The 13,768-nt window shown below is 44.2% G+C and overlaps 4 protein-coding genes across 4 annotated transcripts; 1 reads left to right on the top strand and 3 right to left on the bottom strand.

Moving 5' to 3' along the window:
• Positions 1–142: 142 nt before the first annotated feature.
• On the top strand, positions 143–1,358 carry CCR75_004648 (uncharacterized protein). The gene is made up of 5 exons (XM_067962734.1): positions 143–308; positions 381–555; positions 652–676; positions 747–855; positions 926–1,358. The coding sequence occupies exons 1-5, from the start codon at positions 255–257 to the stop codon at positions 1,262–1,264; spliced, it is 702 nt and encodes a 233-aa protein (XP_067820795.1). The 5' UTR covers positions 143–254; the 3' UTR covers positions 1,265–1,358.
• A 5,769-nt stretch (positions 1,359–7,127) lies between these two features.
• Positions 7,128–8,975, bottom strand: CCR75_004649 (uncharacterized protein; the record flags this gene model as incomplete). The annotated part of the gene is made up of 4 exons (XM_067962735.1): positions 7,128–7,789; positions 7,861–8,012; positions 8,086–8,155; positions 8,214–8,975. The coding sequence occupies 4 exons, from the start codon at positions 8,973–8,975 to the stop codon at positions 7,469–7,471; spliced, it is 1,305 nt and encodes a 434-aa protein (XP_067820794.1). The 3' UTR covers positions 7,128–7,468.
• Positions 8,976–9,915: 940 nt separating this feature from the next.
• On the bottom strand, positions 9,916–10,619 carry CCR75_004650 (uncharacterized protein; the record flags this gene model as incomplete). The annotated part of the gene is made up of 2 exons (XM_067962736.1): positions 9,916–10,160; positions 10,220–10,619. The coding sequence occupies 2 exons, from the start codon at positions 10,617–10,619 to the stop codon at positions 9,916–9,918; spliced, it is 645 nt and encodes a 214-aa protein (XP_067820589.1).
• A 396-nt stretch (positions 10,620–11,015) lies between these two features.
• Positions 11,016–11,909, bottom strand: CCR75_004651 (uncharacterized protein; the record flags this gene model as incomplete). Its single annotated transcript, XM_067962737.1, has 1 exon — positions 11,016–11,909. The coding sequence occupies one exon, from the start codon at positions 11,907–11,909 to the stop codon at positions 11,016–11,018; it is 894 nt and encodes a 297-aa protein (XP_067820590.1).
• Between the last annotated feature and the right edge of the window lie 1,859 nt (positions 11,910–13,768).

The raw sequence follows: 13,768 nt of genomic DNA, 5'->3' as shown, positions 1-13,768 counted from the left end.
TGGCTCAGATATTGCCCAATCTCGTATAGCTAACGGCATTTTATTGCAATAACATCGATCTCCGGAGCAAGCCAAGTGCATCTCTTGCTTGTTTTCGCCACGTTCGCACACGACTTTACGACGCTGAGCGATCCATCCATCCACTGCCCAAGCCGTGTATTCACTTTATTTAAATCTGTGGGAGAAATTCAATAGCTTCCGAAAGAGTTGTGTCGGTCGCTTTGACAAAATTCTCTTCACTTCGCGCATTTAGCATGTACATGCGCTCGGACTTTGCAGCACTGCGCGTGCGTAAAGATGTCAACGAGGTCTGAAGCGGTTAACAGACAAGTGTTTAATTCGTCGTTTATCGTTTTTGACTTGATTCATGCGTTTTGTAGCTAGCGAAAGCCAAATTTACATGTGCCCAAGCGCGCACTCGCGTGGAATTTCCCGATGGAGCGAATAATATGCTGCAGCTAATTTTTACAATCTCAATTATCGATTTATCCGGCCCATTTGCTAACGGGGATTTCACTTTTTTAGTGGACATCCCAAAGACGTACCCGTTCCATGGTAAGCGGCACGAATAATTTTGAGAGCTCGCCATATTTGCAACCGCGGGAATGCTTACTTCCTTTATTGTGCCATATTGTTGCTTATGTATCATAGCTCCAGGTGTACGGTGCCTTACAAGGTAAGATTTATCGTCTGGATGATATGCGCTTGCAATAATCTCATGTTTTTGATTGGATGTAATGGCTTAGAGTGTGGCATCCTAATATCGATATAACAACGGGCAAAGTTATGATGCCAATCATTGGCAAAGACTGGCGCCCTGTACTCAGCATCAACACTGTCTTGCTTGGATTACAGGTATGTTTTTCGTTTATTTTTCGTCGATGACACAAGCGTACTCATATTGCATTAAAATTGAATTTAAAAGCTAATTTTCCTCGAACCTGGCATCGACCATGCTCTCAACATCACTGCAGCTGAACAGCTGCATCAAAATCCAGAATCCTTTAAAAAGGAAATGCAACAAATTCTTTGTGGTGGGAGATTTTACGGCGTGGATTTTCCACCTCACCCTCGACAGACTGAGATGCAGCGTCATAAATGGTGTTTACGGATTAAGCGGCATCGCGAGGACGCGATACCATTGATAGATAGCGATTGGGACGGCATGGCAAGTCCAGATGCAAGTGACAATATTAATATTGAAGCACCAGTGCTAATGGATTGCATTGGCGACCCGGCTCGAAAACGGTCGCGGTTTGAATAAAACATTTCTAGCTTCGTTAGCCGAGAAAAATGCATTGGAACAAAAGTGATATTTACTTGTTAAAAAAAATAAATAAAAGGTATTTGACTTGAAATTTCAGGAAATTTTCGTCGTCTAGATTTATCAAGTATTAGCCCCACACCCTCCCCATCTGTATTAAATAAAGACGTATCGTCTTGAGACCCCAAAATTACATTTGTGAATCAATATAGCCAAACCCCTTAATTACCTATTTGTGTATTTATGAGAGTAGCGAATGGTAGCGACTTGTTGATAACCAGAATTCATATTGAGAAACCTTATTGCAGGCCTTCCAGCTGTGTTTTTAAATACATTTTTTTAATTTTTCTGTTATAAATATTATTTTTAAAACATTATTCCGTATAGTTGGGATTTTTTATTGAACTTAAATTTTTCAAAAGGTCACTACGTGAACCTCACCCGATTGCCAGGTCAAATTACTTCACAGACAAACCGGTGTAGGGTGCTAAATATTGTAGGGGGCAGAATCTGAAGCTGTAGCAGTCACTTTAACAGAAAAAAATTCTGCCAGAAGTAATAGAGGTTGCAAAGGTGCACGGGATGAAGGGCTAGACTTCACCCGTTGACACACATCGCAAGAACGAATGTACTTGCGCACGAACTGATACTGACAGGGCCAGCAGAAGTCGCGACCTACTGTGAGCTAAGTTTTCTCACGTCCACGATGCCCACTTGTGGTGCATCGTGACACTCATACATGATGCGCAAGCACAAATCATTGTGAGTAGGGACGACGACACGTGGAGTGTCGCCGGCAACGGATGTGTTGTACAGTAAGCCGTTGCGTGTTGTGTATCGATCTGATGAGGATCGATATAAAGCCAGTAAATCTTTCAAAGATTTATTGGATGGATTCATCAGATGATTTATTAAACGCAAAAGGCCTTTATCTTCTGTGTAGGCTTCCTTGACGTTTTCAAACAAAGTTGACGACGGAAAACTAGTAATTAGTGTTGCAACAAATGGATTATTTTCACTGTTGGAGTGCGCAGTCGGCTCGAATTCGGGTAGGCTTGACAACACATCAGCGTCATCCTGGTTTATATTCCAGGGAGAAAATATACTCCGCATAGAAGGATAGCCACCTCGCCATTCTTTGCGAGAGGTGTGGGCTGTTCACGGCCGTGTGTAATGACGCATGGACCGTTTATACGATGAACGGTCTCTCCGAGGAGATAGACCCTAAGCTAAGCCAGTGAATATTTCATGGCAAGGAGTCCCTTGTCATGTACTGGGTAACTGCACTCAGATGGTTGCAGTTGACAAGATTGGTAACTGACGATACACTCCACGCCGTCCGTATCATATTTCATTAGCGAACAGGCGATTGCGAAATTGCTGGCGTCACAACGACATGGAATGGTCTGTCTTGATCTAAAATCGCCAAATGGGTGATTGCATCAAGCTTAGCTTGATACCTTCAAACGAACGCTGACAACCAGCGTTCCATAACCACTCCTCGTCTTTTTTTTAAGAACCGAGAGAGATGAACTGTCAGCTTAGCATAAGTGCATGAGTACTTGTGTAAATACGCCACTAGCCCAAGAAACTATATAAGTCCCTCGACATCGACTGAAATTGGCCAGTCGGTAAGTGCCTTGATGTTTTCAGGATTAGGGCGCACCGTGTTTACCGACGATGCACCCAAGAAGTGGTATTTCGCTTGCAGCGAATATACTCTGAGTTTTATGAGCTTTCACGTCCGTCTTTCCGTCCATGGCCCGGTTATGGATGAATACATCGTCAAAATAACTCGGAGCGAATTCTCGCACCGGTCTCATCAGATTTGTTACACATCTGTTGAATGTTGCAGGGGCATTACTAAGCCCCTGATGCATCACTAGCCATTTCCAGAGCATCCCACTGGGAGAGCTCACTGCTGTATACGGGATATTCCGTTCTCGCATTAAGATCTGAGTAAATCTATTCATTACATCCATAGACGAATACATGGCACTCTTAGACATACCGTCTATGATTTCGTCTTTTCGAAGTATCAACGTTTGAGCTGGAACCGTTCCAGCATTTATTCATTATGCGTGCACTATCCACCACCCTCCTGTGGCCTTTCGCACACAGGAGGTCGGAGAGCTATGTGGAGAGGTTGACTGCCTTACATGGCCCGCTTTTGATCGATTGAAAAAGGGTTTATCGATTGAAATTACTTGCACATGAGGCAGTGGCCACTGCTGCATGACACAGTACTTCGAGCCCGGTTTGAGCTTGATCTCATGTCGAGTGCCTTTATCCGTAGGCAAATCGCATGAAACTGCTTCATGGAATACATCCCTGAAATTCAATCAAAACTTTGTATAAAGGATTTTTTTTAGGTGGCTCCTACGATTGAGTAGTATATTTCTCAATCTGAGTCTACACATCGTGGACACTTTCGTCCATTGATGAGCTGCTGAGAACCCGTTCATTCTCTGCAAAAATTACCACTAAGCTTATATCGGTTACGTATTCTTCCTCTGTGACGAGTTCGCAGACCTGCTTAATTCTACAACTATGTAGATCTCTCAAGAGCTGCTTGGGTTCTAGGGTTGGTAATTGAGTTATTCGCATACAGATCAAGAGTCTAAGCGCCTACTGTTGATCCGTCATTAATCAAGACATTCAAAGTCTCGGTTACTTCCTGAGATTAATCCACAGGCTGCCATGGGATTAATCCCTCGGACTGCTGAAGTCTAGTCACTTCAGCATTAACTATTTGAGGAGATTTCTCTTCATGTACGTGGGGATTTATCTCCTCAACATCTTCCGCTTGTGATTGCGCTATCACAGTCGGGTCCTCTACGGTCGACTCTCTACTCGACCTAGGATCATCGTGTTGTCCATTTTGGATAACCGTTATCTTCCTTGGACGTCGCCCGCTAGGCGTACATTCATGTCTCAATTTACTCGACTTATTCGAATGGCGGACCTTCGGCTCTGCCTGTGCATTCGCACAGCCGCCGGCAGCTGACTTTACAGTGTGATTAGTCATCACACTGTGATCTTGTACAGTCGTACTAACGACCGCACCACAAGTGAGGCCACCGCACTCACTCGTAGTAAATCCACACGCTTGTGGAAGCTCCAAGACGTTCATCAGATGGCATCTGATGTATAAGTGGCAGGCATCTTTACGGATCGATGCTGCCAGCTGATCATTGGCTCATATTTTCTGAGTTAAGGTAAAGCTAGGATGACATCAGATTTGGCATTTACATCCAGTACGATAAAATCATCATCGTCCTGAATTTTTTTTATAGTGTAGTGAGATTTCACTACGCGTTTCATCACTGTCATCGATGCGCCTGTCGCTTGAAGCACCGTCATCCTCGTTGGAGGCATGTCGCGCTTAACATATTTGGGCTTACGACCCTTTAGCGACTGACGACGAATAAAGTTATTCGACGCCGCAGAGTCCACTAGAATTCTAAGTGGCTAATCACTTTCGCTTTTAACTTCAAGGTGATGAGTAATACCTCATCGCCAGGCGCAGAGAAACAGAATGACTGTGTGTCTGCAGCAACTTTCGTCAAGAGATTTGCAAATCCTCTTAAGGTTGCCGGATCGGTGTAAAGTAAATTTGTACTGAAGCACTTTGTTGTCCGTCCAAGGGCCACTGTTCCACCATCTAACATGGACATGTTAGATGATAATGGAAATACGCATCACGTTTCGCGTGATAGCTACTCCTTTCAAAGTGACATAGAAAGATGTGCGGTCGAACGAATGAGTTCGACCATAGGGAACGACGCCATGCTGTCCGGTTTGGACAGAGATGCCTTCCATCAGCCATCGCAAAGTTAATACAACATGAGCTTGACGAGGCAAGGAAGAATGTAGCCTTGCTTAGCCAGCAAGGCTCTCAACAAGCAGAATTGTTGAGGTTACAACAGGTACAGACCCCTGTACCTGGGATAACGCACACGCGTCGTCCCGAAACCTTAAAGATTGACATCTCTGAGTATAGGGGAGTCGAAGAAGACTCCCTCTTAAGATGGTTTGTCGAGTCGGACGATGCCATATGGGCTCGTCACATCGTCGACGAGCAAATGAAGTCGCATTTGCTCAGTCAAATATGGCAGGTCGTGCCAAAACTTGGACACTAGGCCTTAAGTTGCGTGACCCAAATGTCTTTGGGTCGCTAGAGGCTTTTTAAAGCCCGACTCAAACAGACGTTTGAACCGCCTAGGGCTGAGTTCAGAGCTCGATCAGAGCTTTTGAAACTCAAGCAAGGCAAGCGTGATATTCACGCTTATGCCCAGCAAATACGACTTTTAGCGAGTTGTATCACGAACAATCCAGTTTATGAATACACGTTGATTACGGTGTTCATGCAAGGTCTTACGGATGGTCCAGTAAAGATGCATCCGTTCCGCTTGGAACTGGATACGCTTGAAGAAGCAATATCCGTTGCGGAACAGGAGGACTTTAGCTTGAGACAGGCTCAAGCTAGTTCGTCATCATATCGTCCTCCGAGACGATAAGAGTTTAGAGGCCCAGAGCCTGTGGATTTCTCTTACGTCGAGAGCGAAAGACCTCGCATTTTCGAACAATAAGCGATTGCAGAGATGCAATCGCTGTCAAAAGTTAGGGCACTACGCTCACGAGTGCAGTGCCCCACGCCTAGTACCTAGGGATACTGAACGTACTGATGGACCGAATGCTAATAGTGCAACGATCGCGGGTCCGACGCTGTTGCAAATCGCAACAGCGAGGCGGACCGCCAAAAATCGGTTACGGTCAGTAGGGGCACAACGCCCTACTGCTTCAATGCGAGTGGTGCCACGCGTCACATCACGTACACTAGTGCGTGCAGAGAACGACTCTCTAAAACATTGGTTTTGAAGAAGGTTTAAAGTAAACTGTGTTTAAAGAAATTAAGCTCTTCTATTTATATGTATTTATTCTACCTTAATTACATACTAATACAAAACATGTAATAAAGTCTTCTATATATATCATTGCGCGCGTCCAGTGCTGACTGGACCACGGAGCAAGTAGATATAATGGCCTATATCTACCAATGGATAAGCTATCCGAATATTACTGTGTAAAGTAGTTTCCGCAAATATTATCTACGTGTTAATTTCATGACACGATATAGTTCCGTCGTCTTTACGATCGATCGAACATCCCCAATACGAAATGATCAACGACCAGTGGACAGGAACTTGCGACGAGATTCCAAGCTCGATCACATGGCGTTAATCTTACCTATACTTAAGGATATATGCATCTGGATGCAACGAAACTTCGCAAAAAAAGGAGAAGACTCGGCACCATAATAGTTTAATGATTAACAAAAGAGGAGCAATTGCAGCTGTATTATAAAATTATTAAGCATGGGTATTCGATATCACGCTTAAATTATTTTGCAGTCGAAAAGTTTAAAGACATAATCTATACCATAAACTGTAATCAAAGTTTACAATGTGTAATACGGCGACAAACATTTTGCGAGTGAATCAATAATCATAAAAAGCTGACAATAATTCTGCTGCCTTTTTGAATGATGATTTTATTAGTACAAGAAGTTACGATCCACAGGCAGCAAAACTTGGCCTCGAACAGGATTAGAAAATACATATCTGGAAACGCCAATGTACCCTAGTAGCTCCTTTTAGAAAAAAAAGACTTTTACATTTTGATTCCCAATTCTTGCTCTTTCGTGTTCACAAAACAAAAAGCAAAGTTTTATGGTTAATCCTAACTATTTTTCTGAATCTGTCGATGATTTGAAGCTGAAAGAAAAGCCACGTACGTCTTTCTTTTCTGTTTTCTGCAGTGTACAATGCCAAAACGGCTTCCAAAGAAACGTGCGAGGAGACTTTTTTTTATCGTATATATGCTACAAAAGCTATGCCAGTTGGGATTCTTGAAAAGGGACTATAACTTTTTTTTATCGGGCTTCAAGACAGAATGGCTTCACATGTAGCCAAGTACTTTTTTAATACGACTTAGTAGCTTTGAAACAACCCCCGCACTTTGCTGCATTCCATGATCAACTCAAAGTACGAGCTGTTGATACATGGAAACAAACGAATTCGTCAATTCTGTGACTACGTAATAACCTTGTGAAATGATTTCTATTCGATCGTGAACCAGCACTTTTCAACACATTTCAAATAAAAAAAAAGAATCTTGTTGCTGGTTGGTTATCGAGCTTTATCAAAGTACCGACTCGTGCAGCTTGCGTGACAATTGTCCAATTTCACTCGTAATTCGATCTGCGCTTCCTTCAATCCATTGCAGCGAATGATGATGCACATTCAGCACTTTCATGATCTGAACCATCGGATTCGATTCATCGGCCACATCATTGTGCGCCTGATTCAACGTTTCGACAGTCTCTTTAAGCGTCGTTGTCATTGAATTCAATTGATCATCCAAATCCACAGACAATTGCAAAGTCTGCTCGCGTTCAATATCAGCAGCTACAGGCATTTGATCCTGAGACTCGTACATTTTGTCAACGCTCTTTTCCAATTGCTTTCAATTCAACATACATACAAATGGTAGCGTTACCAACGAGATCAATTGGGAGCAAAGAAATGCCATACCTCAAGCGTCGACTTGAGCTCCATTTGGTACGCAAATATCGTGTCTAAATTTGAATCCAACTCGTTCTGAGCCACCTGTATACGTCGTACATCCCCTGCCAGATCCCCAAGCTTTCGTTGACTGTCGAGTACATCCGAATCCCATTGACTTACTGTCAATGTATTGAATTTCACGACTTAGTTCCCACCAATACTGTCAGTTTACCGATTAACTCGGTATCGTACCTTTCACAGCTTCCGTAGTAAACGTGTCGGCATTTCGCTCCAGCTGCTCACTCCATGAATTAATAATATCCTACAGATTCAGTATAGTAAGACACTTCCAAAAAGAATAAACTTCTCGTATGGCATACCTCGACGGTTCGGCCCATGTACTCGGCTGGAGGCATATCCACCGCTGTCATAGGAGCCGTCAAAGCTGTAGTAGTCGTACTCGTAGTCAGCCCAGCAGTATTCGACGCCGTCGTGGCGGTTTTAAAGTCAAAAGATGACGCGGTGGTGCTCTCACTTTTACTCGCACCAGTATTTGCCGCAATGGGCGTTGCTATTGCTCCAAAATTAAATCCACTTGTTGTCGGTGCTTTCGCTGGAGCACTCGAATTCGTAAACGCAAAGCTTGTCGACTGGTTTTCCGCAGGCTTTGCATGCTCTGACTTGGAAGCTGCACCAAAAGTAAAGCTGTTTGGAGCGCTAGGTTCCGTTATCTTGGCTGGTGGTATTGTAGACGTGGATCCAAACTGAAAGCTTGACGATGTCGGAGCTTGCACCTTTGCCTCGGAGGAAGTCGAAGCCGCATTGAAGCTAAAGCTAGTCGTTGGTGCAGTCGCAGTTGCGTTAAAGTTCAAGCCCGTGGAAGTCGCTGATGGCCCGCTGCTTTTAGCTTCGGCAGAATCGGTGGCTGTCGAGGCATTGGATCCAAAATTAAAGCCACCCAAAGTAGTTGTTGTTGGCGTGGCGTTCAAGCTGAAACTCGAAGACGCCGTGGGCGCACTAGATGACGCATTAAAGGAGAAACCACTGGTACTTGGAGCTGCTGAGGACGAGGGGGCGTTCGTAGTGGCACCGAATTGAAAGCCACTTGTCGGAGCCGCGGACGTCCCGAAGTTGAACGACATGGGTACGCTTTTTCGTGTGAAGACGCTTTTTTGATTGTCTGACCAATGGCTAGTGGGCGACGTCTTACAATCGCTTCGGATTGGCTCTTAATGTGTTACTTAACAAAGACATTTTTAAAGTACCGTTTTTTATCATTTTCAAAAAAATGAATGGAAACTTAAATAGTAAGACGAGATGACTCGAGGATCAGTAGAAAGAGCTGACGATGTAGTGTTCGTGGTATGCTAGTGGGGATGATGGAATATGGAATGGATACTGCGTCGATGATGCAGGGCGGTGACTTGAATGCTGGATTCATGAAGCAATTGCAGGATGGGAGCAAGGAAATGGTGGAAATGGATGCTACCGATTATGATCACGATCTCGCCATGAAGGCACAGAATCGAAATCGTGGCAATTATCGCTGTAGTAAGGTGTGTAGAAATGATGTTTCGGGTTCATACCGAATTCATTGATGGCCTTGTTAGTGTGGGGAACCGAAGAAGGGGCATGTGTGTCCACTGGTGCCGTCGAATTACAAATGTAATCGATGCGGTTTGACGAAAAAATCTTGTTCCTGTTCAGGTAGTGTTTTTGATGCTTGGATATGTTAAAAAATATATACTGATGACAGTATTATTGTGGCGTCGAGCAGCCCCTACGACGCGCTCGATTGGCGTTCAGGCGGAAATGGATGAGGACATGACGACACGCGTACTGGATCTCAGTGTGCAGGCATGTCGATAATTAGAATTGAAGCTGTGGTATGAATTGACGCTATCTTCATTGGTTGTATCAGGGTATCATGGAAATTCCTAAGATCATCGAAGGCTGCCGGTCGCCTCGAAAGAACTCGTGACCAAAAGCTGGTTAAATATCTTGATTATTATACGTATACATGATTTAGATTTTGATTTGGCAAAAAAACAGAATAGTATTGTGTTTTATTGCATTTTGTCATTACGCATTCGCAATTTTAAGAATCTCGCTTGGAATGCGATACCCTTGGAGCTGCACAGCTGTGATTTTGGCCCGCAACGGATTTGAAACGGCCACGGCATGGAGATACAATAATGTGATGCCCCCATGTAGCTCAATTGCTCGAACTAGCACCGTTTTAAAAAGCACCGTCAGTCGGGCGAGGATGCTGTTCATGGTAAGTACAAAGGGCATAAAGTAGGTCATGGCAAATTGCACCATTAAGGCTAGCAAAATTAAATTAGACACATTGGCAAATAAGTATTGAATATTGCTACGGACGCACATTTATATGCCTTCTGAGCCGCTCGAATGATCTCAGTGGCAGCATGAGACACTGCCACAAACTTTCGCAGCACTGCGTCTGTACGGACTTTGAGATCAGAAGCCAACAGTTTCCAAGAAATACAATAAGCTCCATTTTCAGGTTCAAGCTTCGTCAAGACATCCCTAGCCTCTTTAAGCATCACAATAAATGCCTCTATTTTGAAATCGCGAAGACAGCGCTTGACCTTTTGGAGGTTCTGAAAGAAAAATGCCCGGCGGTGCTGGCTGTGATTTTTATACATGCTGCGCTGGAAAAGACCAATTTCGTTTCTTATGAGGTGATATATATTAGGCGTGAATTGCGCATCTTGTAGCAGCTTCTTTCGCAACTCCACCTCGAGTGCCGTCGCTGTAGCCATAATACAATAATTATTGGTGTCCAATTGTAAGAAAACCATTTAAGGTGGTGGTCCACAACGGTAAAAGGGGGTGAACCACACCATAAATTTTAAAGCTTTGTAAAATCTTCACGATCATGGAATCAGAAATTGCAGGAAGCGCTACAACAACTTTTGGGCAATACTTTATAAGTTAAAATGCATGCAGAAAATGAAAGCCTTTTTCGACTCCTGTCGCCTTAACAAGTTGACACATCGCACGTAGCTCGAATAACTAAAAGCGTTTTTTTGGATCTTCTTTTACGGCATTTGGTCCAACAGAAGAAGAACACAAACCTTGTAGACAAAAGGGGCTTGTTATTCGTCAATTAATGAAAAGACACGCTAACATTAATAACTGGCTCTAAAAAGACACCATTAAAAGCCAGTTTCGCAGTCCGATGGTGGCACCGCGGGCACACGAGTTGTTGGCACAAAAGGGGGCACTAGAATTGGAGTCTTGGGCGTTGTTGGCGTCTTGGGCGTCGGTGGCGCCGAGGGCGCAAGAGTTGTTGGCATAGGAGGCGTCAGAGTCGGAGTCTCCGCCGTCGGTGGCGCTGAGGGTGCAAGAGTCGTTAGCACCGGAGCCTCCGTTGGACCCGAAGTCGTAGGGTAAAGTGTTGCAAGAGGCGCAAGAGTCTCTGGCACTTCAGGTATGGGAGGAATTGTCGCGGGTACCGGTGTTGCCATTGGTGCGACGCTAGTGGGCACTAACGTTGGTGCCATCGTCGGCACAAGCCCAGGATTTGTGACATTTCCATTCCCTAAAGTCGGGCTCGTATTGTCACAGACCTCTGTAGTACCAGTGCCAAAGTCTTGGGTCCAGTAGATTTTGACCATACTTTCCTGGCTGGAAGTGTAGCCAATCCCAATCATCGTATACTCTGTATTCATGATGTTTAGATGGTGGTTTTCCGACTTCATCCACGCGATCATGACCGCGGCGACGTCACTCGAATCGATTGCCACGTTCTCTGCGATGGCATCGAATGAATACCCCGCTCTTGTGACTCGGTCCACCAAAGTCGACCCATCGACATCTTCATGGCCCATGTAGTTGTTTCTGGCCATGTTTTCCGAGTGCGCTTGTGCTGCCTGCTGAAGTTTGTTGTTCATGCAAAGTGGCGGGACGCCCTCCTTTGCACGCTCGTGGTTTACAGCTGCAAGCATGGCAAAATGGTAGTCTTCCAATGCTAAAGCATACGAACAGCCGTGCGAGACCGCGGCGGCGACAACAAGGACACTATTTTGAATTCGTGTCATTGAAACCATGGTGAATGGAGGAAGGTAAATGGCGAATGAAGCGCAGTTGAAGCAAGCGCGGACGTTGTCACCATCGCGAGATTGAAAGCCACCTTGCGCTTGTACGGAAGTGCCGGTGTCGAATTGTAAAGAATAATTTGTATGCAACTTGCAATGTTATTGCGATTTCACGATCTTGCGATCAAGCCTTGGACTTTATTGGTCGCCGACTTAAAAAGCATTGATATTCATGCCAATAAAACAAGGTATTAAGTGGCGAATTGCAGGAAAGAAATTCTGAGCGGAACAATAAAAGAAATTTCATTGGGCGAGCTGCGTAGAAACAGGAGTATTTGCTCTGACCATACTTTAAATACAATAAACTTTGGCTCTCGTGCATATGTCTATATGAAAGATGCTTGATTTTTTGGCCGACTTTTATTGAGCATGCGGGAAGCAGCGTCTTAATATTACGCAGGAAATGTGCAATCGCAAAACAAGACCCTCAATTCTTTTATTGCGCTGATTTACATAAATCTAACATTCAAGCCGCACGTGCTTTTGCTACTAATAAGACGATGTCACAGCAATACAATAAAATCGTGTTTTGCGTCTTACATGTTGTTTTAAAGCAGTTACAATCTATGCGTGGATACTCTTGGACAGAACATACAGTGGACGTCCTCCAGAATGCTTGCCACCTCGCATCATCAAGTAATAGTTGGCGCAACAACCTACAAAACAATCACTTTGTAAGCTGTCCGGTGCTGATTATGAGACGAAGCTCGCTTTCATACTAAACACTTTTGTTTACAACGAAGTTAGCTTCAGCATTCTAATGCGACGTGAAAGGAGTCAACTTATCCAAATATGAATAGTTTCGGTGGAATGTATTACAAAATTTTCTTTATTTCCAAAAAGCGATAAAATGATAACAAACTGTCGGAAGTGCACGAAGTCGATGTGGCACGCAAGTGCAGATTCGAAGCTGTGCTCCTAAAAAAACAAGACATGCGTAATTATACGGACGTGTTTTAAGTTGTTAGACGTAGTATGCGACCCATCCCAAGAATGCTTTCCACTAAACTACAAATTTTGTGTTTTCTTGTCAAATAGTAGCTCCAGTAAATGTAATCAAACGGTAAATAGAAATTATAAGGCAAACCCTTACTACAACCAATTTTTTTCGTACATTCAAACTACAATACTTATAGACAACATTTCGATTGTCGTGGAAAACTAATAATCTCAGGTCCAGTCCGCCTGTCAAACAAAAAGTATTGCCGAGTCGCCCTGTCAATACCAACGCGTCAGAAATTTAATTTTCCGCTTCTCGGGTCTGCACGAAGCGAAGCCGTCAGAAATGTTGTTGACGCTGGAAGCATATCTCCTATTCAAGAGCGTTATTAATACAATCTTAGGAGGCATTGGTAGACGAATCGGTTCTCGTGGCTGATCTATACTTCACGCTGTACATTTGCCCACTTATCCATGTGGTACTCCCCAAAGCATCCATTCACATTGCGCACTGTTCCGTCCAATAGCGTATTAAAAGCCTTGCCTTTGGTGGCAATGTTCAAGTCATTTTCAAAATTTGGAACCACAGCATCAAAGTCGGGATACTTCTCAATTTGCCGGCTACTACGCAAGTCAAATCCAGAAGAACTCAAACTCAAACCCCAAGCCAACTAGCCCTCCAAGTCTTTCCCGCCATGGAACGTCCCGCCGTCTCTGCAGTCATACACGACACTGTCCAAGCAGACGACATGGTGATGAGTGACGTGGGTCCACACCCACAAGCTCAAGAAGTGAATCCAACGCTTCCCGCTTCTACTGCCGACAGTGGTACTAGGTACCCAACTGTCCGTCTCCCTTCAAGGGAGGGCAGC

The sequence above is a fragment of the Bremia lactucae genome, linkage group LG12, assembly GCF_004359215.1.
Source record: "Bremia lactucae strain SF5 linkage group LG12, whole genome shotgun sequence".
Classification (NCBI taxonomy): Eukaryota; Oomycota; class Peronosporomycetes; order Peronosporales; family Peronosporaceae; genus Bremia; species Bremia lactucae.
This window is presented reverse-complemented; position numbering and strand designations above follow the sequence as displayed.